The 20,573-nt window shown below is 42.6% G+C and overlaps 1 protein-coding gene across 11 annotated transcripts in view; it reads left to right on the top strand.

Annotated features, from left to right (window-relative positions):
• PHACTR1 (phosphatase and actin regulator 1) overlaps positions 1–20,573 on the top strand; it is a 544,631-nt gene that overhangs the window by 280,192 nt on the left and 243,866 nt on the right. Inside the window, exon 1 of one of the 11 annotated variants that reach the window (XM_053602159.1) lies at positions 3,402–3,984. The exons of 8 other annotated variants lie outside the window; for them this stretch is intronic. In XM_053602159.1, the coding sequence (XP_053458134.1) occupies positions 3,732–3,984 (253 nt within the window). In that variant the 5' untranslated portion in view covers positions 3,402–3,731. Of the gene's footprint in view, positions 1–3,401; positions 3,985–20,573 lie in introns of those variants that run through there. 2 more of the 11 variants (XM_053602170.1, XM_053602165.1) reach the window with 2 other exon arrangements.

Here is a 20,573-nt window from a genome sequence, read left to right as displayed (position 1 = left end):
CTTCTAGCCTAGGAGCTTGCAATCTCCTTGTGCTGCCACCCTCCCCACCCTCAACAGCTTCAGATCACTTCCCAGGGAACTCCTTCTGCATGTTTTCCACATTATCACAACAGAACTCCCTTTCCACATGGCCCCCACTCAGGTATTAAATGCATAGTTTTCCATGTCTAGACCCCCTAACATGCAGAGCAGACGTAACATGCAGTATGCCTGGACTTTGTAATATGTAGGCTGTCCAGGAACTAGTACCCTCTGTATACCAAGGGACGACTGTACTTTGGAACTAAAATATGTGTCTCTCTGTTCGATCGATTCCTAGGGGTGCTTCTCAAACCTCAGGTACATCTGAATCACCTGTACGTCTTGTTAAAGCACAGATTTGGAGGTACAGCTTGAAATACTGCGTTTCCAACAAGCTTCTAGGAATCACATTTTGAGAAGGAAGGTCTTAGGACACCAAACAAGTTTCAAGGAGGAGACTTGCAAATGTATCTAAAAAGGCAATGTGAAGGAGCCTGTCATGCAGCTAAGGGACACAAAGAATTATCCAAGGACCCTTTCCCACTTAGATCATTTGGGTAAAAATTCTGTGCAAACTACTTAGACCTGTGTTGGGACCTCTGTTATAGAGGATTATGCAGGATTGTTCTTCCCTTAGATATTTTCTCCCCTTCCTTTTAAAAGTTAAAAAAAAAAATTCCAATTTACTTTTTCCTAAAATGCTATAGGACAAACATTTTCTGACATGAATGCAGGGAGTTGATAACCAACAGTGCAATAATTATAAGGATCATAATTCAACATAAGCATGTCTTACGGGATGAGACTGACCCTGTAAAAGACATCTCTTATCATTGAGAGCTAAAAGGTCATTATAATAATGGGGCACAGAAGAAGGCTTCACCTAGGTGGCAGCATTCACAGCAGGGTCATAGAAAATGCTGGGACACCTGTCCCCATCAGTCCCCGCTGCCCGCTGAAAGGAGGAAGTGCTGGAAACTACCATATATGGCTACCACCTTTCAAACTGCTGCCACAACTAAGGTATATTCCATCCTGGACTTTTCTTCACCAACCCTCTGTGGTAACAACAGGAGATAGAATTTCTTAGCTTCCAGAACTTCAATTAATTGTCCCGAATTCAGCCTGAGACACGAAAACGCCAACATCTTCTAAGAACAGCATGGTCTCATATAGCTTTCCATGACAGTGGGAATCTGCCCTGCCCTGTGCAGTAGCCACTGGCCCCATGTGGCCATGAAGCACTAGAACTGTGGCGAATGCAACTGAGGAACCAAATTAGACTTTTTTTAAATTTTCATTTAAATGTAAATAGCCACATGTGGTATGTGGATACCATGTATCGGACAGAACTGTTAGAGGCTACACACTCAGGGAGGGCAGTTTAGGAAGATGAATCACCAGACACGGGAAATGGCTCTGGAAGGTAAACCTTTGGTAGGACTTCCATAGACGTAACTTGAATAAAAAGCCCTCACACTTCAGGGCACATCCTTTAACATTTGAGTGAAAGCTGGCAGCTGTGTCAGTGGTCTGTATATTACAATCACAATGCCACTTGGCCAATTAAGATAGAGAACACAGAACTTTTAGGTCTGGTTTGGTATTTGGCAAGTGAATAAAAGATTGCTTCAGGCTCAGTTGTTTTAATGAGGCCAGATGGGGTTTCTGCAAGTCTAGTGTTCTGACCTGTGGGGCAGATAGGAAGGTGGAAAATGCAAGCAATTTAAAAAACACATTTAAGAAAAGATGCAATTTGTTGATAAATACATAGAACTTCTCTTTTCAGAGGACAATTAGAGGTGATACAGTTTAGGGGAAGGGCCTGAGGATTAGCAAAAGAAAATAACAGTGTTTGCCCATAACAATGGAATAAAATCTCCTTATGCAAGCAACAGTATAACAGACAGGTCCTTTGTCCTGTATCTAAGATAAGGCTTATAATAAGCCAGGCACCCAGTGACATGAATCTGAGATCAACAGATGTAGTGAGATTCACCTGGGTTTGTTTTGTGTGTGTGTGTGCGTGTGTGTGTGTGTGTGTGGTTAGTCTTGGTCTGGCTGGTAATCTAAGGGAGGAGATGGAGCGTGGTTACTAAAGGGCTGGGACGGGCACCAGAAGGGACTAGGATCTAATTAAAGAGACTTGTGTTCCACTTCTGTTCCCAACTCGGGAAGGCGATGGCAGCCGGACACCTGACTTTTGTAACTACAGAGTAAAAATGAAACACTTACCATGCTGACTTGGGCAGAACATTTTGCAGATGAGAAGTAGTACGGATGATAGAGTGGTAGAATTAGAGTCATTGGAAGTACATTGCATTATAATACAGTAATTTACTATCCCCATTGGACTGTCCACCCTTTTACCTGAGAGGTGAACTGTATATGGAGAATTTGCCCAGTTGGAGGGAGACTAGCAATGACTTGCCTTTTGTGAAAGTGGCAGTTACAGAGAATTGTGAAATTATTTGGGGAAAAGTTTCTGGAAATAGCTAGTAGTGGCAGTGGATTCTTTAACTCATACTGTTTTGTTAGGATGGAAAAGAGGACAAGGGTGTGACTTGGAGGGAATGGGGTGTGGTGAAAAGAACACAGGCTTGGGGACAGACACACCTGGCTGTAAACACCTGATCTCCATTTATGCTTTGGAGCTTGTGAAAGCTACAGATACCTGGGCCCTACATGGACTTACTAAACCAGAATACCTGGATTCAAGGCCCTAATATCTCTATCTTTAAAATAAGCACTCAAGGCAACCAAGATACGGGCTTTAGCTCTCTTAAAGATGATACAGAGCTGGCAATATCTGAATCGTAGGATTGTTGTGTGAATTGCTGGTGTACATAGTGTGGTTTTAAAAAGCCATCCAGAATAAATCAAGGATCAATAATTAATGATTATCATTATTATTATTACTATTTTGCCATGGATTTGCTTATTTAATGAACTCATTGTGCAAAAAAGAAAACAGCTGGAGAATTTTGGCCAAGTTAGCGGAAATCCCAAAATTCCAAGTTGTTGTTTCTGAGTATTGATAAAAGCAACCTTTCTTTCCTTTTTCACAGGACCCTGGTCTAAGGTCCCCGTCGGGTCAGGGAATTTATATTGGAGGTGAAAATATCAATTCTGTTGTAACAGGTTGTCTGCTCCAGTGAAAGTCAAGGGCATAGGTTTGGCCCACCGGAGATGGCAATCTGTTGTAGCCCCAGAGAAGCGCTTCCTCCCCGGGCCCCCAGCGCGGTGCCTTCTGGGTGGCACATCGCCTGCTTTCATCTGGCAGCTGGAGGCTGGAAGAAAAGGGGAGGGGGGGGCTTGCTGGCGTTCTGCCCCGGAGCTCTTGAGAGTGAAGATAGCTGCAAAACCAGCAGGCTCTAAATTGCTGGTGCGATTTACAGAGGGGTGGGGCTGCCAGAGGAGGATGGGTACGTGAGACTGGGAGAGAGGTGTGAGCGGAGCGTGCCAGGTGGGACCGGGTAGCGCCTCCCGCGCGCCCTGCTCCGGCCTCCGGATTCGGATTGGCTCCGGCGGAGAGGTCGGCCAAGTCCAGACCCTGTCGGCGCCTGCCGCTGACCCGCCCCGCCGCGGTGGCGTTCAGGTAGAGCGGCGGGCGCGGCGCGTGGCGAGGGCATGCTGGCCAGTCGGAGGGGCGCGAGGGGCAGCGCGAGGGGGCCGGAGCAGCGCCCGGCCCCGGGCGCCCGGGGGGCCGGATGGCGGAGCCCACGCGCGCCGCGAAGCCGGGGAGGTTTGCGCTCCGCTCGCTGCGCTGCAGGGAGGGCGCGGTGCCAGGCGCGAGCTCCGAGAAGCCTCCAAAGAAAGCTTTTTATTTGCTGAGGATGAAGCCCCTGAAAGAGCCCGCCCCCAACAACAACAACAACGTGTCCTTTGTGATCCACTGTCAACTAGGCAAGGAGATCAAACACATCTGCAGCAACTGCAGCCGGGGGGAGGACGCCCGAGACGGTGAGTGCCGGGGCCCGTCGGGGCGGTGGCGGCGCGCGCGGGAGGCTGGAAGGCGGCTCTGCCTTGTGCCCAGTTTGGGGACACTGCCGGCGTCTGCTGCCTGGAGAACTGCAGGGACATCCGCCCTCTGCCCAGGCATGACACCCGCCGGCCCGGCACTTTGCAGAGTGCCGCCCAGAACCAAATACGGCTCGCAGCCGTGTACCTCCCGTTGATGCGTCTGCTTGCCCAAAATGAGGGGTTTGAAATAGTTAAAGGAGCAACTCGGAGATTTTTATTTGGGAAGGTGGGGTTTTAGGGTATTTTTCGGCAGCATTTAAAAAATGTTACACCTGCTCCCCCCTCCCCATTGGCTTAACTGCCCCCCCTCCCTCTCATAAGGGTAAAGAGCACAGGGTTCGCTGGGCGGCGTGACAGCCGTGGGTTCCTTCAGGTGGGTTCAGTTTGGAGAGGTGGTTTGGTCTTGGCGACGGCACCCAGCGCCCTAGAGATTTGTGGAGTTGTTGACTGATATCTGCTTAAGTAAAACATGGCTGTGGTTTTTGGAGTGCAGCTGAGGGTCCCCCTGGGAGTGATGCTTAATAGCCAAAATGTGAGGTGGTGGGGGAGGGGGTGTGCGAAGGAGTCTTCCGAGTGAGCCCGAGCGTGTGCCAGCCAGAGAGCTCCTCTAAATCTGGTCTCCAATGGAGCTGTGAAGCGACTGTCAGGCTGTCAGCGACTCTGTGCGGGAGGAGCCAGAATGGGGGCCAGCCAGCGCGGACCAGGCAGCAGGCTCTGCAGATGTGGACGCGCCCGTGTGGCGGCGGCATTCCCGGAGTCTCCAGGCGGTTCCGAAGCAGCTCCCAGAGCAGCCTCCGGAGGGCCAGGAAGGTAGTGGAAAAGTTTTAGGCAGCACATTTCACAGGGAAAGCATGAGCTACTGGCCAGCCTGAAGCTCATCTTGCTTAACACGCACAGCTGCTCGGCAGGCAGATTTCCCTGGCTCCCTTTGGAAGAACAAATATTACTTAGGATCCGTCCTATTCTTCGTCGGCCACTGAAGTGCAGAGTAATGAAGTGATGTGGCTCAGCTAATATCTTTTCGAAATTAGAGTCCTGCTAGCGTAATTATAGTTTTCTTTGATTAAACGGCAAGACAGGCCGTAGAGGCTGGCACCAGGCAGCCGAGAGGAAAACCAGAGAGGCGCCCGCATGAAACGCGCTACATTCGTGGCAGGTGTGTAGGGGAGGGCATCGGTTTCCGAGAAGCACACGTTGACGTGTTGGATTCCTGTGGTTACTGCATACGCTAGGAGACCTATGGAATACAAATAGATTCATCAGACGGTGCAAAGCCAGACCTTTCCTATGTAATGTAATAAAGCATAGGATGGGGGCTAAAATACTAAGTGTCAACTGCTGGGTTGACCGAATCACTCCCCAAATGGGTTGTTTCCACAACCTTAGGAGTTTATTTAAACTCAGATCTCTGAATGCTGCTACAGTAAAGAAAAGGTATACTCCAGGATGTATGTTTCCCTGTGTAGTTATGCACTGTCACTGGTAAACACGTGGTACATGCTGTCTTTGCCGGCAAGTATGTATTTTAACCTTCACCACATGCTGTCACATGCATCAACAGCCTCAAACACTTCAGAATGACCTAAGGGGCGATGTCACCCCATGTGATTACAGTATTTAACCTCAAGATTCTTAAATAGAGGAGACTGTATGTTGGAGTGACTAATTTTTGCCTAATTCGACAGCGCTTCATCCTGCCAACCCAATGTGTGGTGCACTCTCATCTGTCTAATCACTGACATGGAATGAGGTCAGGAATTTAACCCTTCTTCCTTTACTGTCAGAACCCAAAACAGCAATGCCCACTGTAAAGGAGGAAAGAATTCAAATATATTTCACTTTTTGCAAGGATTGACTTTCCCTGATAATTTACAATGAGTGGGTATTCTTTTCCATAAGTTCTCTTGAAGCTATTTGCAATTTGAGCCATGTTTTCTGTATGCCAGGAGCACAGGCTATTTTAAGAAAAACGTATGGTCTAGATTGTAGGGATCGGATTCCCCCAATGTCCTACTTGGTAAGGCTCCATGTAGGAAATGCTTTTAAGGTGCGGCACACCTCTATTGTGTCCAGTCCTATAATACGTCTAGTTCTTCATTGAACAATGAAAAGGCCACTTAGTGGCAATCACAGAAAATTCTTGTCCAGCTGGAAAACACTTACTAGAAATTTTACACAGGTAAACTTTTACAAACGTATTGGTCACTACATTTCTTCCATACTTAATCTCTTTATGTGTAAAATAGCAGTTATTTTAAACATATTTAAATTATATTTTAATAACTTCCAGTTCAAAGACAATCTGCAATCAACACTAAAAGATAAAATATGTCTGAGTATTATATAGTATATATAAAAAAATGAAAATACATTTTACTAATCATGCTTTTACTTAAGAATGTTAAAACAGTTCTTGGCCTCTACTAACTGACATTAAAGATATTATGCTATTTTAAGTAATTCTGTATTCAAAAAACAAAACAAAATGTAGAATACAGTTCACCATTAATGGCCAAAAATGGTTTGTGTTTCCTTCTGTCTTTGCTGTTTTTGTTTAATACTGAAACTCTTTTCAGGTAAGGAAACGAGCTTGTATAGAAAGGCCACAAAGCAAATACAGGGTGCAGCAAAGACTCGAACCTTCATCTGTTTAACATCAAAACCAAGGCACTTTCCACTATTCTATCACGTTGATTTTTTAAAATGGAATTTATCTCTGCCCCCTACATCGAATGTAGAAAATTAGATATTGTAGTGTATATGAGTGATATACTGATGTGCAGCCTAGCTAAGCTAGGTTTATTATGGTAAAGAATGAGAAGGAATTGCAGAATTTTCTGGTACACTTAAATTGTTTTTTCCCCATCTTACTGACTTGATAGAGAGGCTGACTTTGTTAGGAACAGAGGGAGAAACATTTGCAGCTAAGTAAGTAGATTGGAAGTTATGGACAAGCTACAAGGAACATAGCTTAATCATCACTGAACTTAACATTGGAAGTTATTAGGAGAATATGATTGAATTTACTATGAATGTCATACACATTTTCTCTTTTCATTTGAATTCCTTTTGAGTTGTTAATAGTGAGGAATTTTAGGAATTATCCCATCATTGATAATTATGCATTAAGGTATAATTTTAGCCACAATAAACATTTTAACAGTTTATAACAATTTTTGGAAACATTTTGAAAAACCTTAGTCTTATTTTATGGTGTCATTTAAAAAGTAATAAAGTGACAGACTTGGAAACAAGACATCTTGATTGCAACTGCTAGTCAATGCCTTTTACGGGAGATACATCAGTATATCAGGATTGTCTTGATTTCTCTATACACAGTTTCTTTTTAACCTTTTTTATACAAGTTCCCTAGTCTAGGCTAAATGCATCTCCAGATTTTATTTTAGGGTTTAGAAATATGTTTTCTAATGGATTCCGGTATTAACTTTTGAAATGACAACAATTGGTCATAATACTTCTGTTACACACCGATTGTAGGATTGTAGGTTTCATTCATCAAGATGGCCTTTTAGGACATAATGCCTTGTGAGTTTCCCTGGGTCACATTCCTCATTTTGCAGATGAAAAAGTTAAGGTGCATAAAGAATAGGTGAGCAGTCCTCCAAGGTCAAAACACTATTTTGTGTCAGGGCTGCTCACAGAACCTGTCCTTGAAGAGGGAAGCAAGTTCAATAGTGGTCCCAAGTTGGATCCTGGAGTCTCAATGCCTATTCTTAAACGACATCTCCTCTTGGCTAGCTGGGTGATTTTAGAATATTATTTATTGTGTGGAGTTGTAAGGATTAAATGAGATAATTGGTACAAAGCACTTAACATGGTATCTGGCAAGAGAAAGTGCTAGAGAAATATTAGCTGTGATTACTATCATTTGTATTGTTACTACCAAGTTCAATTTTGCCTTGAATTTTTCCCCCTCCTACGCTGCTGCTTTGCTGCTTCTATAATTAAACTTCCTTGGATTGGGTCCAGGATGAAAAGCACCCAATTTTTCTCTGTATTTAACAGTTAAAATATCTATTTCTAATAGGGCAAGTGAGATAAGGGTCAGGCTGAGGAGGAAAATCCTCTTAAACATGGTACATGTTGTCAAAAGTACAGTTTGTTTGTTTGTTTTTGGCTTGAAAGTTTAAACAATCATGACTAGTACATTCTGGGTAAAAGGAATCAGATATGTATCTACATTTATAATGACAAAGCATTTTTTGGTTTACTGAATAATAAAAAAATTAGTCAAGTTGATCCAGCAGTTTCTTAGCTCTACCATATATATGGGGTGGAAGAAACAGTGGGAGAGATGAAAAAATGATTTAACAGGATGTTAGGAAGAATACAGAATGGAGAAATTCTAATCGAGATGGACTCTTACAATTCTATTATCATGTTCTTAAACAGCTGAGCTTATTGTCTGATTCTCTTACATGTGTTTGTAAAATAGCAGCTTGTATGTGTAGAGGCTTCTTAGATTAGGGATAGGTGCCACGAAGTACAACCACCAGGGAGGTCTTTGAAGAGTTTGGACTTTAGGGAGAGCAGGAACATAACTGATAAATGATTAGAGGAAGCTTTCACTGTATGAGGAAGGCAGGAGGTCTTCTTAGAGGAGGTGACATTTGGACCATCAGCACCTAAAGAAGGAGTTTTCCAAGTAAAGGCAGAGAGGAGCCTTTTGGTAATGGAAAAACCATATGTAACTGATCTAAACTGTAAAGGAGCCTGCATTTTGGAGAAAGGGGAGAAGTTCAAGGAGCATGTATGGAATGTGTGGAAAATGACCTGAGTTAGTCTGCAAACACATGATGGAACGATTCATTTTTTTCCTAATTAGTATATTTATGAAGCATTTTAATGTACCATCCTAGGGAATGTAAACATCAGTAAGATCAAAAAGACAGCAGAGAGAGAGATAAAAACTTAGACACACATGCACAGAAGTTTTCCAAGTGTCTGAGAGAGCAAATTGTTATTTTTTGGAGACTGAGTGGTAGATTCCACCTTGGCCAGGAAAGAGAGGTCAGGAAGAGCCTCATACAGTTTATCCAGGAGTTCAGATTGCATCCACTAAGCGCTAGAGATGGCACGGGGTTTTTTAAGCAGAAGTAACATAATCAAGTTACCTTTTTCTGAAATTTATCACAAAAAAGTATACATGTATGCAGAAGTAGATAGAACAGGATAATGACACATAGACATATCACTTAGATGCCCCCACTCCTGTGTTATTTGGAAGCAAATCTGAGTGAGTTTTTATGATGGTATTGCTGGTAGTGCCTTGCTAGGGAATGGATGAGAAAAAGGACTCAGCGCCAGGGATGTTCATAGCTAGAGGATGTTCCAAGACCTTGAGCAATGACAAAACTGAGATTCTACAATCTCTGTTATAGGCTCAAAATGTGTCCAATAATACACTGTGAATCAACAGCAATTAAAAATCAGGGTTCTTTTAGTATAACTTGGAACTCATATAATTTGACTAATAATTCCTTCTGTCCTAACATATTTCTGATGCTTTTTAGACATCTGTAAATATTCACTTGGCTTAGAGTAAGATACACTTAAAATATTTGTAAAATCTAAAGGAGATTAATATCATCACCCCAAAAAGCTTAATTGATAAAATTATGCACATAAAACTTTATTGAGGGTGGGTGGAAAGGATCAGTACTTGTTTGGTAGCCCCAAACTTGTATATCTATAGTTTGCTAACTAATATCCAAATGGTGAGAACTTTTAGGACTTGACTAGGTGTGTGGGTTTTCAAGAACTATCCGAAAGCCTGAAGGATGGGAGCACATGGGAGCCAGACAGGAGCCATCCTGGCAGTGTGCAAGCTGGCTGTGCCAGGTGTCCAGCCAGGTGCTGAAAGCCACGTGATAAACGTGAGCCTGTTGAAAGCCAGATAGCCAGGAGCTGAGGCAGATGTGGCCTCCTTCAACCCACAGGTTATAAGTTAGGAAAGGCAAGCCCACAGAGACAAAAGTTGCGGAGCTCTGGGCAAAAGAACCAGGAACTAAACAAGGATCTAAATGTCAGTTTGGAGAAGAAGAAATGAATTGTAGAGATTTTTAGCCCAGGGAAAAATCATCAGCCAGAAGATGAGCAGTAGACCATGCAGGAGAAATCACATGATGCTTGTTTGGGGTTTTGTACTGTTTCTGTGCTCAAGGCCAGAGGAAGGATAGAGCATGGTCGTTTGTTTATTCATCTATGAAGCGTTGATGCCTACCATGAACTTGATGTGTGAACAGGGAGATGAAAGACGAGTTCCTGCCCTTAGAGGAACTCAGTGAAGGACACTGCTGTGATAATGGTAGGCTCAGAAGGCAAGAGCATAAAGACAGGAAACCCACCTCCTCCTCTGGGGAAAAGGCCCGGGGGGTCATGTGGAAGGAGATGGCACTTGAGCTAACCTGTTTTGGGTGAGTAGGATTAGGCTGGCAGAGATGCCTGAGGGAAAGCGTCTCTTGAGGGAGAAGGAGAACCAAGGGCAGAGAAGGGTTAGAAGGCCCGAGGAGGACCAGGTGTAGCCTCTTCCCAGCAGCCATCTCTCTTCTCTTTGCTGAACAGTGCACAGATGTGAGGCACCTAACAAAACGTGTTCAATGCATGAATATGTGTTCATTTATTCATTATTCATCCTATCAGTGAACCTGTATCTATTCATTATAGGAACTGCAAGGACAGTGGATAGATGTGGCTGGGGTAGGCAAAGAAGTTGGGGAGTGGTGAGAAAGGAACCTCGGGATGTGGGTAGAGGCCCAACGCCAAGGGCCTGGATACCCTGTGACAGCATGTGAGATTCCCTGAAGGATGTTTTTTGGCTGCTTTAGTGAGACGTGATTCACTCCATACAATTCACTCATTTAAAGCATATAATTCAGTGGCTTTAAGATATTCACAGAATTGTGTATCTATCACTACAACCAATTTTAGAACATTTTCATGACCCCCAAAGAGAAACCCTGTTGCCCTTAGCTTGTCTATTTAGTCCTCCTGTTCACTCTGCCCCAAGTCCCAGGAAATCACCAATCTGCTTTTGGTGTCTATAGATTTTCCTGTTCTGGAAATTTTGTGTAAGACGGAATCATGGAGAATATGGTCCTTGTGCCTGGCTTCTTCCACTTGGCATAATGTTTTCAAGGTTTATGCGTACTTTATCATGCATCAGGACTTCATTTCTTGTTATGGCTGAAAAATGGCCAATTGTCTGGATAAACCCCATTTTACTTGTGCATTCCTCAGCGCATAGACTATTTCCACGTTTTCTCTACTCTGAATATGCCACTTTGAGGCACTGTCAGACTCTTTTGAGGAACTGTCAGACTCTTTTCCAAAGTAGTTGCATCATTTTATATTCCCGACAGCAATGAATATATGAAAGTCCAGTTTCTCTATGTCCTTTCCAACACATGTTATTTGATTTTGGATTACAGCCATCCTGGAGGACTTCTAAGAACGAAAATAAGAAGGTTCTAATGGAGGTGATGACCAAGAAAACTGTTAATTTAGTAAATTTAAAAAACCTAGACATCTTACAACACTCTATAGTTTGCGTATCTTATTTCCTTGCAATCATCAGGACAACCTTTTAAGGCTGGAATTACTAATGTAACCATTTTAGAGAAGAGGGTCAGAGAACCAGAGAGGCCGTAGGAAGCTTTTTTATGTCACCTGCTGATGCCACCTCAGCCGGGCTGTCTCTGGCTCCACCCTCTGCCTTCACAGTCATGTTCAGCTGCCTCAGAATTGACTGCACTGAACTTAAAAGGAGAGACCAGATATTTTGGGCGATGAAGTTTAACTTCTTGAAAGTGATTAAATGTGAAAACAATCATTCAGGAAAATTGGGCAAAAATGAACACCAAAGCAAACTGTCAAGTTATTAAAAAGCAAAAGAGGAAACTAAAGAAAAGGGTGTTTGTTTAGAATTAGGAGGCCTTGGGGATCAGAGATGCTCTCTACTGCCCTTCCATCACCTCTGTCCTGAGGTCCTTCCACCTATTAAATGGATTTACTGCTGTTTCACCAAGGTGCCTAAAACCCGTCCAGATTAGGGGCTGGTAACTATGGCCCATGGGCCCTCTGCCTGTGTTGTTAGGTTGAGAATGTTTATAATTGCAAATGGCTGAAACACAAAGGAATAATTTTATGACAGCTGACACTTAAATTCAACTTTCAGTGTCCACAAATGTATTTTTGTTGGAGCATACCCATGCACAGTGGTTTACATACTTTCTGTGGAACCTTTCAAGCTGCAACCAAAGCCGAGTTGTTGCAATGGAGACCCACAAAGCCTAAAATATTTTACCCTTTGGCTGTTTAAAAAAAAAGTTTGCTGACCCCCTAACTACCTCACAGTCCTTGTACTTAGAAAGTACTACTTCTCATCATTTTAGCACCATGTCTAATTTTAGACCGTTTAGATTATCCAGTGTCCACTCTCTCTCTGTTGTCATTCATCTGAAATGCAGCTTCAGTCTTTCTAAAAGCCAATTTGATATCCTAGTGCACTCAGAGGAACAGGCTTAAAATGAAGATCAATCTAAAAAGAAAGAACTCATCTGAATTCAGTTTGTGGAGTATCTTTAGTATTCCCACTCCCACGCTGACCTTTACATGGGCTTCAGCCTGGCGCATTTTACAGAAGCTTGGCTTCTCTAACCCCCACCTAACAGTTAACCATCTTGACTCTGTTATTGTTTCAGCGTGAACTTTAAAACAATCACCTCTGCTATTTTGGCACATGGAGATTTGCCTCCATAGTAATTATTTTGCAACCCACAAAAGTAATTATAAAATCAAATAATTATCTTCTAAACAAGCTGTAACCTCAACAGTGGCTCTTGGAGGAGGGGAGGGTTCCTGTTCTTTAATTCTCATTCTTAGGGCTGTGACATTTTGCTTCCCTCGCCCCTCCTACCCTCAGTTTTAATGTAATTTCCCGTACAAGAGTGATCTGTAATGAAGCACCAGCTTCTTTGGATGTACTCTCCTCAAAACAGTAGCACTGCTCCAAGTTCATGAGCAGAAGGAGAGAAACAGGCGAACAAAGGGGAAAGCAAAACTGAATTGAACTCTTCTGGGAATGGGAAATAAAAGAGGGAATACTAGCTTACCAGACGGCTTCCTGGTTAGGGTGAATTATGGAGAGATGCACGGTAGCAAAGGTGTTCCAGATTCCAAAGGCCTTCTCAGTGAGAGTTGGCACCAGTATGTCCTGGCACAAGTTAAATAATGAGATCTGCTGCACAGTTAGTGGCCATCCCTCTCGGACAGCCTGGGCAGCTACCAGAATTCGGTTCTTTTTTGAGAAACTTAAGTCTGTCTATGGGCAAGCGTTCGTCTGCCATATCCAGGAGACACCATGCTGGGGAATGCTTATTTACATTTGGTAAACCGAGTTAATGCACGTGATGAGAGGATGCAAAGAGACGCAGATCGTAGTAACAGGAGCATCACCGATCTGCCACACGTTTAAGAATCTCCCTCTGCCAATGTCAGTCACTCACTGATTGACGAGTCCCTTCACCAAGCCCCCTGAAAAGTTAGTCATGCCACCAGACAGGAGCTCGTCATCCCCAGAAGGAACACACGGTGAGCCTTTTGCCTGCCCAAAGCCTTCACGTTTTCATATCCTGAACGAATAGTATGCGGCAGTTTTCTACGAGCCATGATATGAGTTATTCATGCACTATTAAGCAGCCTGTGGCCAGAACACCACTACCCAAAGTAAAGCTGAATACAAAAGAAGAGATTGTAATATCTGCAGCCGCAAATGCCCTTTGTAGTGGGAGGAGAAGTGATGGGCTACTGAAACCCTCCTCTCCTTATCACAGGTCTTTGAGATTGGCTCTCTGAATCTCAGATAGATGCAGAATTTTTGTAAATTTTGTAAATCTATTATTTTGTAAAATAATAGAAGTGGCTTGGAGTGCCTGGTGAGTGTAGTAGTCATCAGACTGCATGCCTATGTTAACTTCTAAAGGTTTTCTAAAAGGCAAAAATGGGAGAAGCGTATTTAAAAAAAGGGAATATCTATATTCAAGAAATAAAAGTAAAGGCAAGCATGTAACAACAGAGAAGAGCAATTCTTTGGAAGAAGAAAACTTACAGCGTCGTAGAAGACCCCAGATATAAAGCAGATCCCTCTGGTTTAGAGCTGGAGATGGGGACATAGTGCCAGGCATCGCTAAAACTTTCCAGGATCACAGTTTAAAAGTTCTTCTGGCTCTCCTACATACTAAAGAGACATGATGTAAAATAGGGTAATGGTTCTATCTCTGGACTACAAATGTCTCCTCTTAACAGAAGACATAACACCCCCAATTTTAATTCCATGAAGATAACCTCTAAATGGTTAGCATGCAATATAAGAAAGGTGTGAGCAAAGAAGTCATATGTTATTTCTGTGTGTGTGTCTGTCTGTCTGTCTGTATTATGATATACCCTAGGGTAGAGTTAGTTTCAGAAATAGGTATAGATATTGGCTAAAAAATTACGCTATATCATATATAAATGGGTAGGAATATAACATTTTTAGATTCAAATTATTTCAAGAGGAATGTTTAATCTCATGCCAACATTAATAATCTCTCTCTAAACACAACTACTTAAAGTGAAGTTAGATCAGGTGTACAGTCCCTTTTGCTCCCTTCTTGACACTGTTTTTGGCTCTGAAACTGGCCATTGGCTTCAGAAGCAAGTGTTGAGGCCCAGACAGGGATGACATTTAGCATTTTAGCCATAAATATGACGGAGGCGTCAGTGTATGTTACTAGCTCCAAGTACATAATTAGCTATGAATGAAATGGTACAAATTTGCTTTGGAAATATCATAGCCTAGAATCTCAGTCAGATTTTGCTGGGAGGATTTCCACCATGATTTAGAAAGCAAGCAGAGCTTATTTTTATTGCAAAATCCTAAGAGTCCAATTCCTGGCAATGTTTACCAGAGAGAAGGGATTGGCAGCCTCCAGGGAGGCTTGGGAAAATAGCGCCCCTGGGATTCCAGGGTGCTAAGTTTCAGCTCCAGTAGCCTTCACACCAATGGCCACCACCAGGTCACACTTCTCGGTGATTCCTGCTCCTGTGGTCGTTTTTGTGTATGTGGCCCAAGGATAGGAGAAGGGGCTTATTTCCAGAGGGTGCTGAGAATATGCAGGAGATATCAGGAGATTTTTCAAAAATAAAAAAACACAAGGGTATTTTTGCTTTTAAATCCATGGTGCTGGTCTGTAGATTCCGGAGGGAGGAGAGAGAGGGGTTTCTCTTTGCTTCTCCTCTTCTGCTCTCCATTCGTAGTGATGGTTGGCAGGAGAATGGAGGGATGAACTCTGTGTGTGTGTCTCACAAGGCTGGAGGGTGATGGCCCTTTCATCTCAAGGTGAAAGCGCAGAGGGAGCCCCGGAGCTAGAGGGACAGATGGCAACATCATTGCTGCTGCACTCCTCCTGGCTGTCCGTGTCCTCGCCCCACAGCTGGCTCAGCCCTTTCAGACTGTGCAGGTCACAAAGCCATAACCAGCTCCGACGAGCAGTCTCCTAAAGGCTGTTGGAGACACAGGAATACCTCACTGATGGCTGTTTCTGCCAAAAAGACAAAGGCTGCACAGTCTTAAGGGTGACTGGGCTGAGGGTTTCTAGGAAGTGCAGATCCTCTTCAGAATTCAGTCCTCTGCTCTTCAGCTATATTCACAGATATCACAGAATTTTGAAAACAAACAACTGGATCTCTGACTTAAGGGTAAAAGATTGGAGAGAATGAGGGCCTAGGGAGGAAGTGGGTGGGAAAACAGGGTCCTGTGCACCTTCTCTGTTTTTTTCCAAATACTCTTTTATTTTGCTTCCTTATGGATATTCAGAGTCACTATTTGTTGGGTGACTACCAGCTCTCAGGTGGGGTTTTTCCCCCCACAAAAGTTTAAATTAGCCTTATCAATTATAGGAAGATACTAACTTTTTCTTTGCATTTAAATATGTCGAGGTCAGTACTGCTGTGTCCAGTTCTCAGTTAGTAAGGCAGAAAGGACAAGTTCTTTCATTTGTCTTTCGTACCAATGGGAAATACGGTTAGTCCCTGTTCTGGGGTCTGTGTTGCTACAACAGAGGCCAAAAGAACCAGTGCTCTTCCTGCCCAGGGCATCTGGAATTGGGGGAAGCAGTATTAGGTGTGCTTTTAGCTGTTTAATGCCCTAGGCAGCTCAGATTAGTGTGAGAAACTTTATAATTCAAGTTCTAAAGTTCAATGTTGAGATTTTTGTCAGTTTCCATGAGATGTTTTCCAAAATATGTTCCATATAACACACGCTCTATAGGATGGTAATAGATGGTATGTGGGGGAAATTCAGGGTCACACTAGTATAGAAAACTTAGCTGAAAAAAGTCAAGCAGACATTTTAATCTCAGGGCCCTTGATATGCCTGTGTGTGTTGTAAATCTCCAAGAAGGTAGTATGTTCTTTTATCCAAATGTGTTTGATCTCAGATAATTCTTGTTTCATTTTGTTTTGGGGGTTTTTGTTTGTTTTGTTTGTTTTTTGGCAAAGTGTCATAGGTGACTAACATCCTACAGGAAAACTCACGTGCTGCATCAGAATCCTTCCGTAGAAGTACTATATTGGTTCATTATGTTCCCACTTGTAAGAGGTTCAGAAACACACAGAAGAGTGCGGTTTCTGTGGAATTTTTCTATCCCACCAGAACCTATTAGCCCCAAACTATAACATAGTAACTGAGAAGAAAGGCTCCCACTTCTGCTAAACATATCTATTCAGCAATTTTTGGTTAACAGATATGAAAGCAAATTAAAATGTTGTATCAATTATCCATTTGCTTCAGTCAGGCCAGCGATCAGGAATTTCCTTTCCATAGTCAGATGGTATAAGAGAAGCATATGGCAGGGTTGGGGCTTCCAGAGACCTCATGATCTCAGTGTGTGGATTATTATGAGTCAGGCTTTCCCAGCCTCAAGGCTGTTGATACCTCATGCTGGATAATCTTTGTTCCTGGGGGGTAGAGTTGGGGGCAGGGGCACCCTGTGCTTTATAGGATGTTTAGCAGCATTCCTGGCCAATACCCCCTAGATGCCCATAGCACCCACCTCCTGGTTGTGACAATCAGAAGTGCCAAAATGTCATCTGACAGGCAAGAATGCCCCTGAGTTAAGAACCACTGATTAAGTGTTAAGGGAGGTATTGCCAACCACAAGCACATTCACCAAAGCAAGAGATCAGTGTAGATAAATAGTTCATTTCCATGAGTCGCCTTTAATTTCATGACTGCAAACTCATATTACTCTTATTGTGAGCCAGGCACTTTCTTTGCATTTTGCATGTTAGCTCGCTTATTACTCCCGCTGACTTCTGACTATGATTCCCATTTTGCAGATGAGGAAACCAGAGAGGTCCGATCACTTGCCCCCATCTCCAGAGCCGTGCCCTTCAGTACCCTGCTGGCCACAAGCGTCTTACTGACGCTCACCTGCTCGTGGTCCCCTGTTGTTGCCGGGAATCTTAGTTGTCTCATCTATGAATAGAAAAGGCTGAATTTGTAATTCCCTTTTATTTGAGTAGCTCCACCACTCTATGCTATGAATAACTTCTATTTGTTGAACGAATTAGACATAATTTTGTTATTTAATGCAATATGATAGAGACTTTTTTTTTAAAAAGAGAAATGGAATTTCCAAGTGTCTCTTTTGGGGGAAAGACACGCCTTCCCTGAGGACCTGCAGAGCCCCGAGCACAGTCCACAGAAAGCTCTTCTTTGTGTGCGTACCTCACTCTGCTCATCTGTCAACTCCTTGAGGGCAAGACTGTGTTTTATTCATTTTTATATTTCTTGCACATAATTTGTTGTCAATAATAGATCAATAATTTTCTTCCCCCCTGTCCCGACCCGTGGGACAGAAATGGGGGACGCAGGAACAACCTAAAGGAGAAAAACAAACAAGGGGCGCGAGAAAGGGAGACAAGACAGTTTTCTGATCAAGTCTCAAACTTTATTGAAAAAACTTGTCCCTTATAAGCATTACGGGGAAGGTGGGTGTGTCTTGTTGGGAGGTTCAGAGGAGTTGTTAACTGGGGATTGGCTAGAGTAAGTAAGATGGGGCATAAGGTGATTGGTTGGCTAGTTGCCGGGTAAAGTTACCCGGAAAAGGTAAAACTGTTTTTTACTTGAAGAGGAAGTAAGGCCGAGCTGTACCTTATATGGCTTCCGACACCCCCCTGCCTGTTTTGTTTTTGCTTTTTAATGATTTCAGATGATGAAGAAATCAGATTTAGTATGTTTCACTTGTATAACATTGCCATCATTCGGGTAAAATCTTTTCTAAAGGAAAGCATATTATTAATCCTTAGAATGGCTACAACTATGGAAGTAGAGGGTCATACTCAAACAAAATGAAACTGCTTAGCTAGGAGTACAGTGTTTAGTTGCATTACATACAGCTAAAGAGCTAAGACAGGTGTTGGCAAACTTTTTCTGTAAAGGGCCAGCGAGTAAATATTTTGGGCTCTCTACGCTTTCACCATATGGTCTTTGTTGCAACTACTCAACTGTGCCACTGTAGTACAAATGCAGCAATAAGCAATACATAAATGAATGGGAATGGCTGTGTTCTAATAAAACTTTATTTACAAAGAGAGGCAAAGGGTCAGATTTGAACTGAGGATCATAGCTTGCCCACCAGGTGCACTCTCAAGTGTGACAGATAGAACAGGGCACAGACCCCAGATGTGCCATTTGCTAGTTGTGTGACCTTGTTCAGACTAAGCCTCATTTTCTGCATCTGTGAAATGGTGCATGTGACAGCATCCATCTTTAGAGTTGGTGGTAGGATTAAATGAGAAAATATATTATGAGGCACTTGGCATTGACCTTAGCACTCTACATGTGATTGTTATTAATATTCCTCCTGTTTTTTCCGTTCTTGCTTCATTATATTAAATGAATTCACCTTGAATTTATGCCTGTGAATACTACAGTCAAATGTTTTATTTGCAGTCCTCTTTTCCTATCTCCAAAACTCCTGAGTGTAAAATATAAAAGTAGATATAGTTCCTACCAAGTAGGATTGTTATTAAGTATAAAATTTATGTGAAGAAACTCACACAGTGCCTGGCACACAGTATGTGATATATTATAGCTAACAGGAGGAGGAAGAAAAATTGGAAACATAAATTTTTTTAAATAAATAATGTAAAAATAATTACTGAGAAATCTTGTGGAATTTCAATTAAACAGGTATTCTGATGGAGGGATTTTAGCATTCAGTATACATAAATAGCTTAGTTTTTTACATTTGAAATCAATTAATTGCTTGAGTCTGATAATTACGGATTCTTTGAAGTGGAATCCATTGCCATAAACCAGGAATGTTAAAACCAGTCAAGACATTTGCTTTGCAAAATGATCTGTTTATATTATAGCTGAAACAAGATAAATCACACATGCAAAACAGCTGTCTGTTGGTAATGAAGAATAGTCTCTGTTCTACATACTAAGAATACTCATTATAGACAGTCATTTATGTGCTGAGGCAATGATTATTCAATAATATATAGACATGAAAGCAGAATGTACTCAACTATTTGCGTCGCGTCTACTCACTCACTGGAGTTCCGTGTCTGAGGTGTAGAGAGCAAGATGGACTGACCTCTTGACACAATGGCATTTGGAGCCATTTATTATGGAAGACTAGACATTGCAGGAGGTTTAGCAGCATCCTGACCTCTACTCACTAACAACCTCTCACCCGGGTTGTGACAATCAAAAATGTCTTAAATTGCCCCCAGTTGAGAACTACTGATATAGACTGATGATTTAATGGTGGCTGGCGATATTATGTTCCAACATATCCAAGCAATAATAACATTCCTATTGTAATACCTGCAAGATTGCTCTGGATTATCTTAATTTCAGGTATTCTGTCTTACTAACTTACCAGCTCTACCTTGGAAGCCCACTGAGCCTGACTTTTTCCAATTTGAAAATACAGGGACCATCTCCGTGCACTGTGTGCCTGGTTCAGGGCTTAGAGTTGAAGTAGTCATTGTGCTGCCATTCAGTTTTAGTCTTCATGAATGTTCCTTGAGCAAGTCATTGATGTACTTTATACTGGTTAATGACATTGAGTGTAATTATATCCTAAGAGTGGTATAAGTCTGCCATTAATTTAATTGAAGCATATTTCATTTAAAACTTTAATAAACAAGAGGGAGAGGGAGGGGAGGGAGGGGGGAGGATGGGCCAAGGGAGGGTGATTGGTGGGATCACACCTACGGTGCATCTTACAAGGGTACATGTGAAACTTAGTAAATGTAGACTATAAATGTCTTCTTTCTTTCTTTCTTTTTTTTTTTTTTTTTGTGGTTTTTTTTTGGCCGGGGCTGGGTTTGAACCCGCCACCTCCGGCATATGGGACCGGTGCCCTACTCACTGAGCCACAAGCGCCGCCCAGACTATAAATGTCTTAACACAATAACTAAGAAAATGCCAGGAAGGCTATGTTAAC

The sequence above is a fragment of the Nycticebus coucang genome, chromosome 9 (genome assembly GCF_027406575.1).
Source record: "Nycticebus coucang isolate mNycCou1 chromosome 9, mNycCou1.pri, whole genome shotgun sequence".
In the NCBI taxonomy this organism is placed as follows: domain Eukaryota; kingdom Metazoa; phylum Chordata; class Mammalia; order Primates; family Lorisidae; genus Nycticebus; species Nycticebus coucang.
Note: the sequence above shows the minus strand (reverse complement) of the source record. Positions and strands in the feature narration are given on the sequence as shown.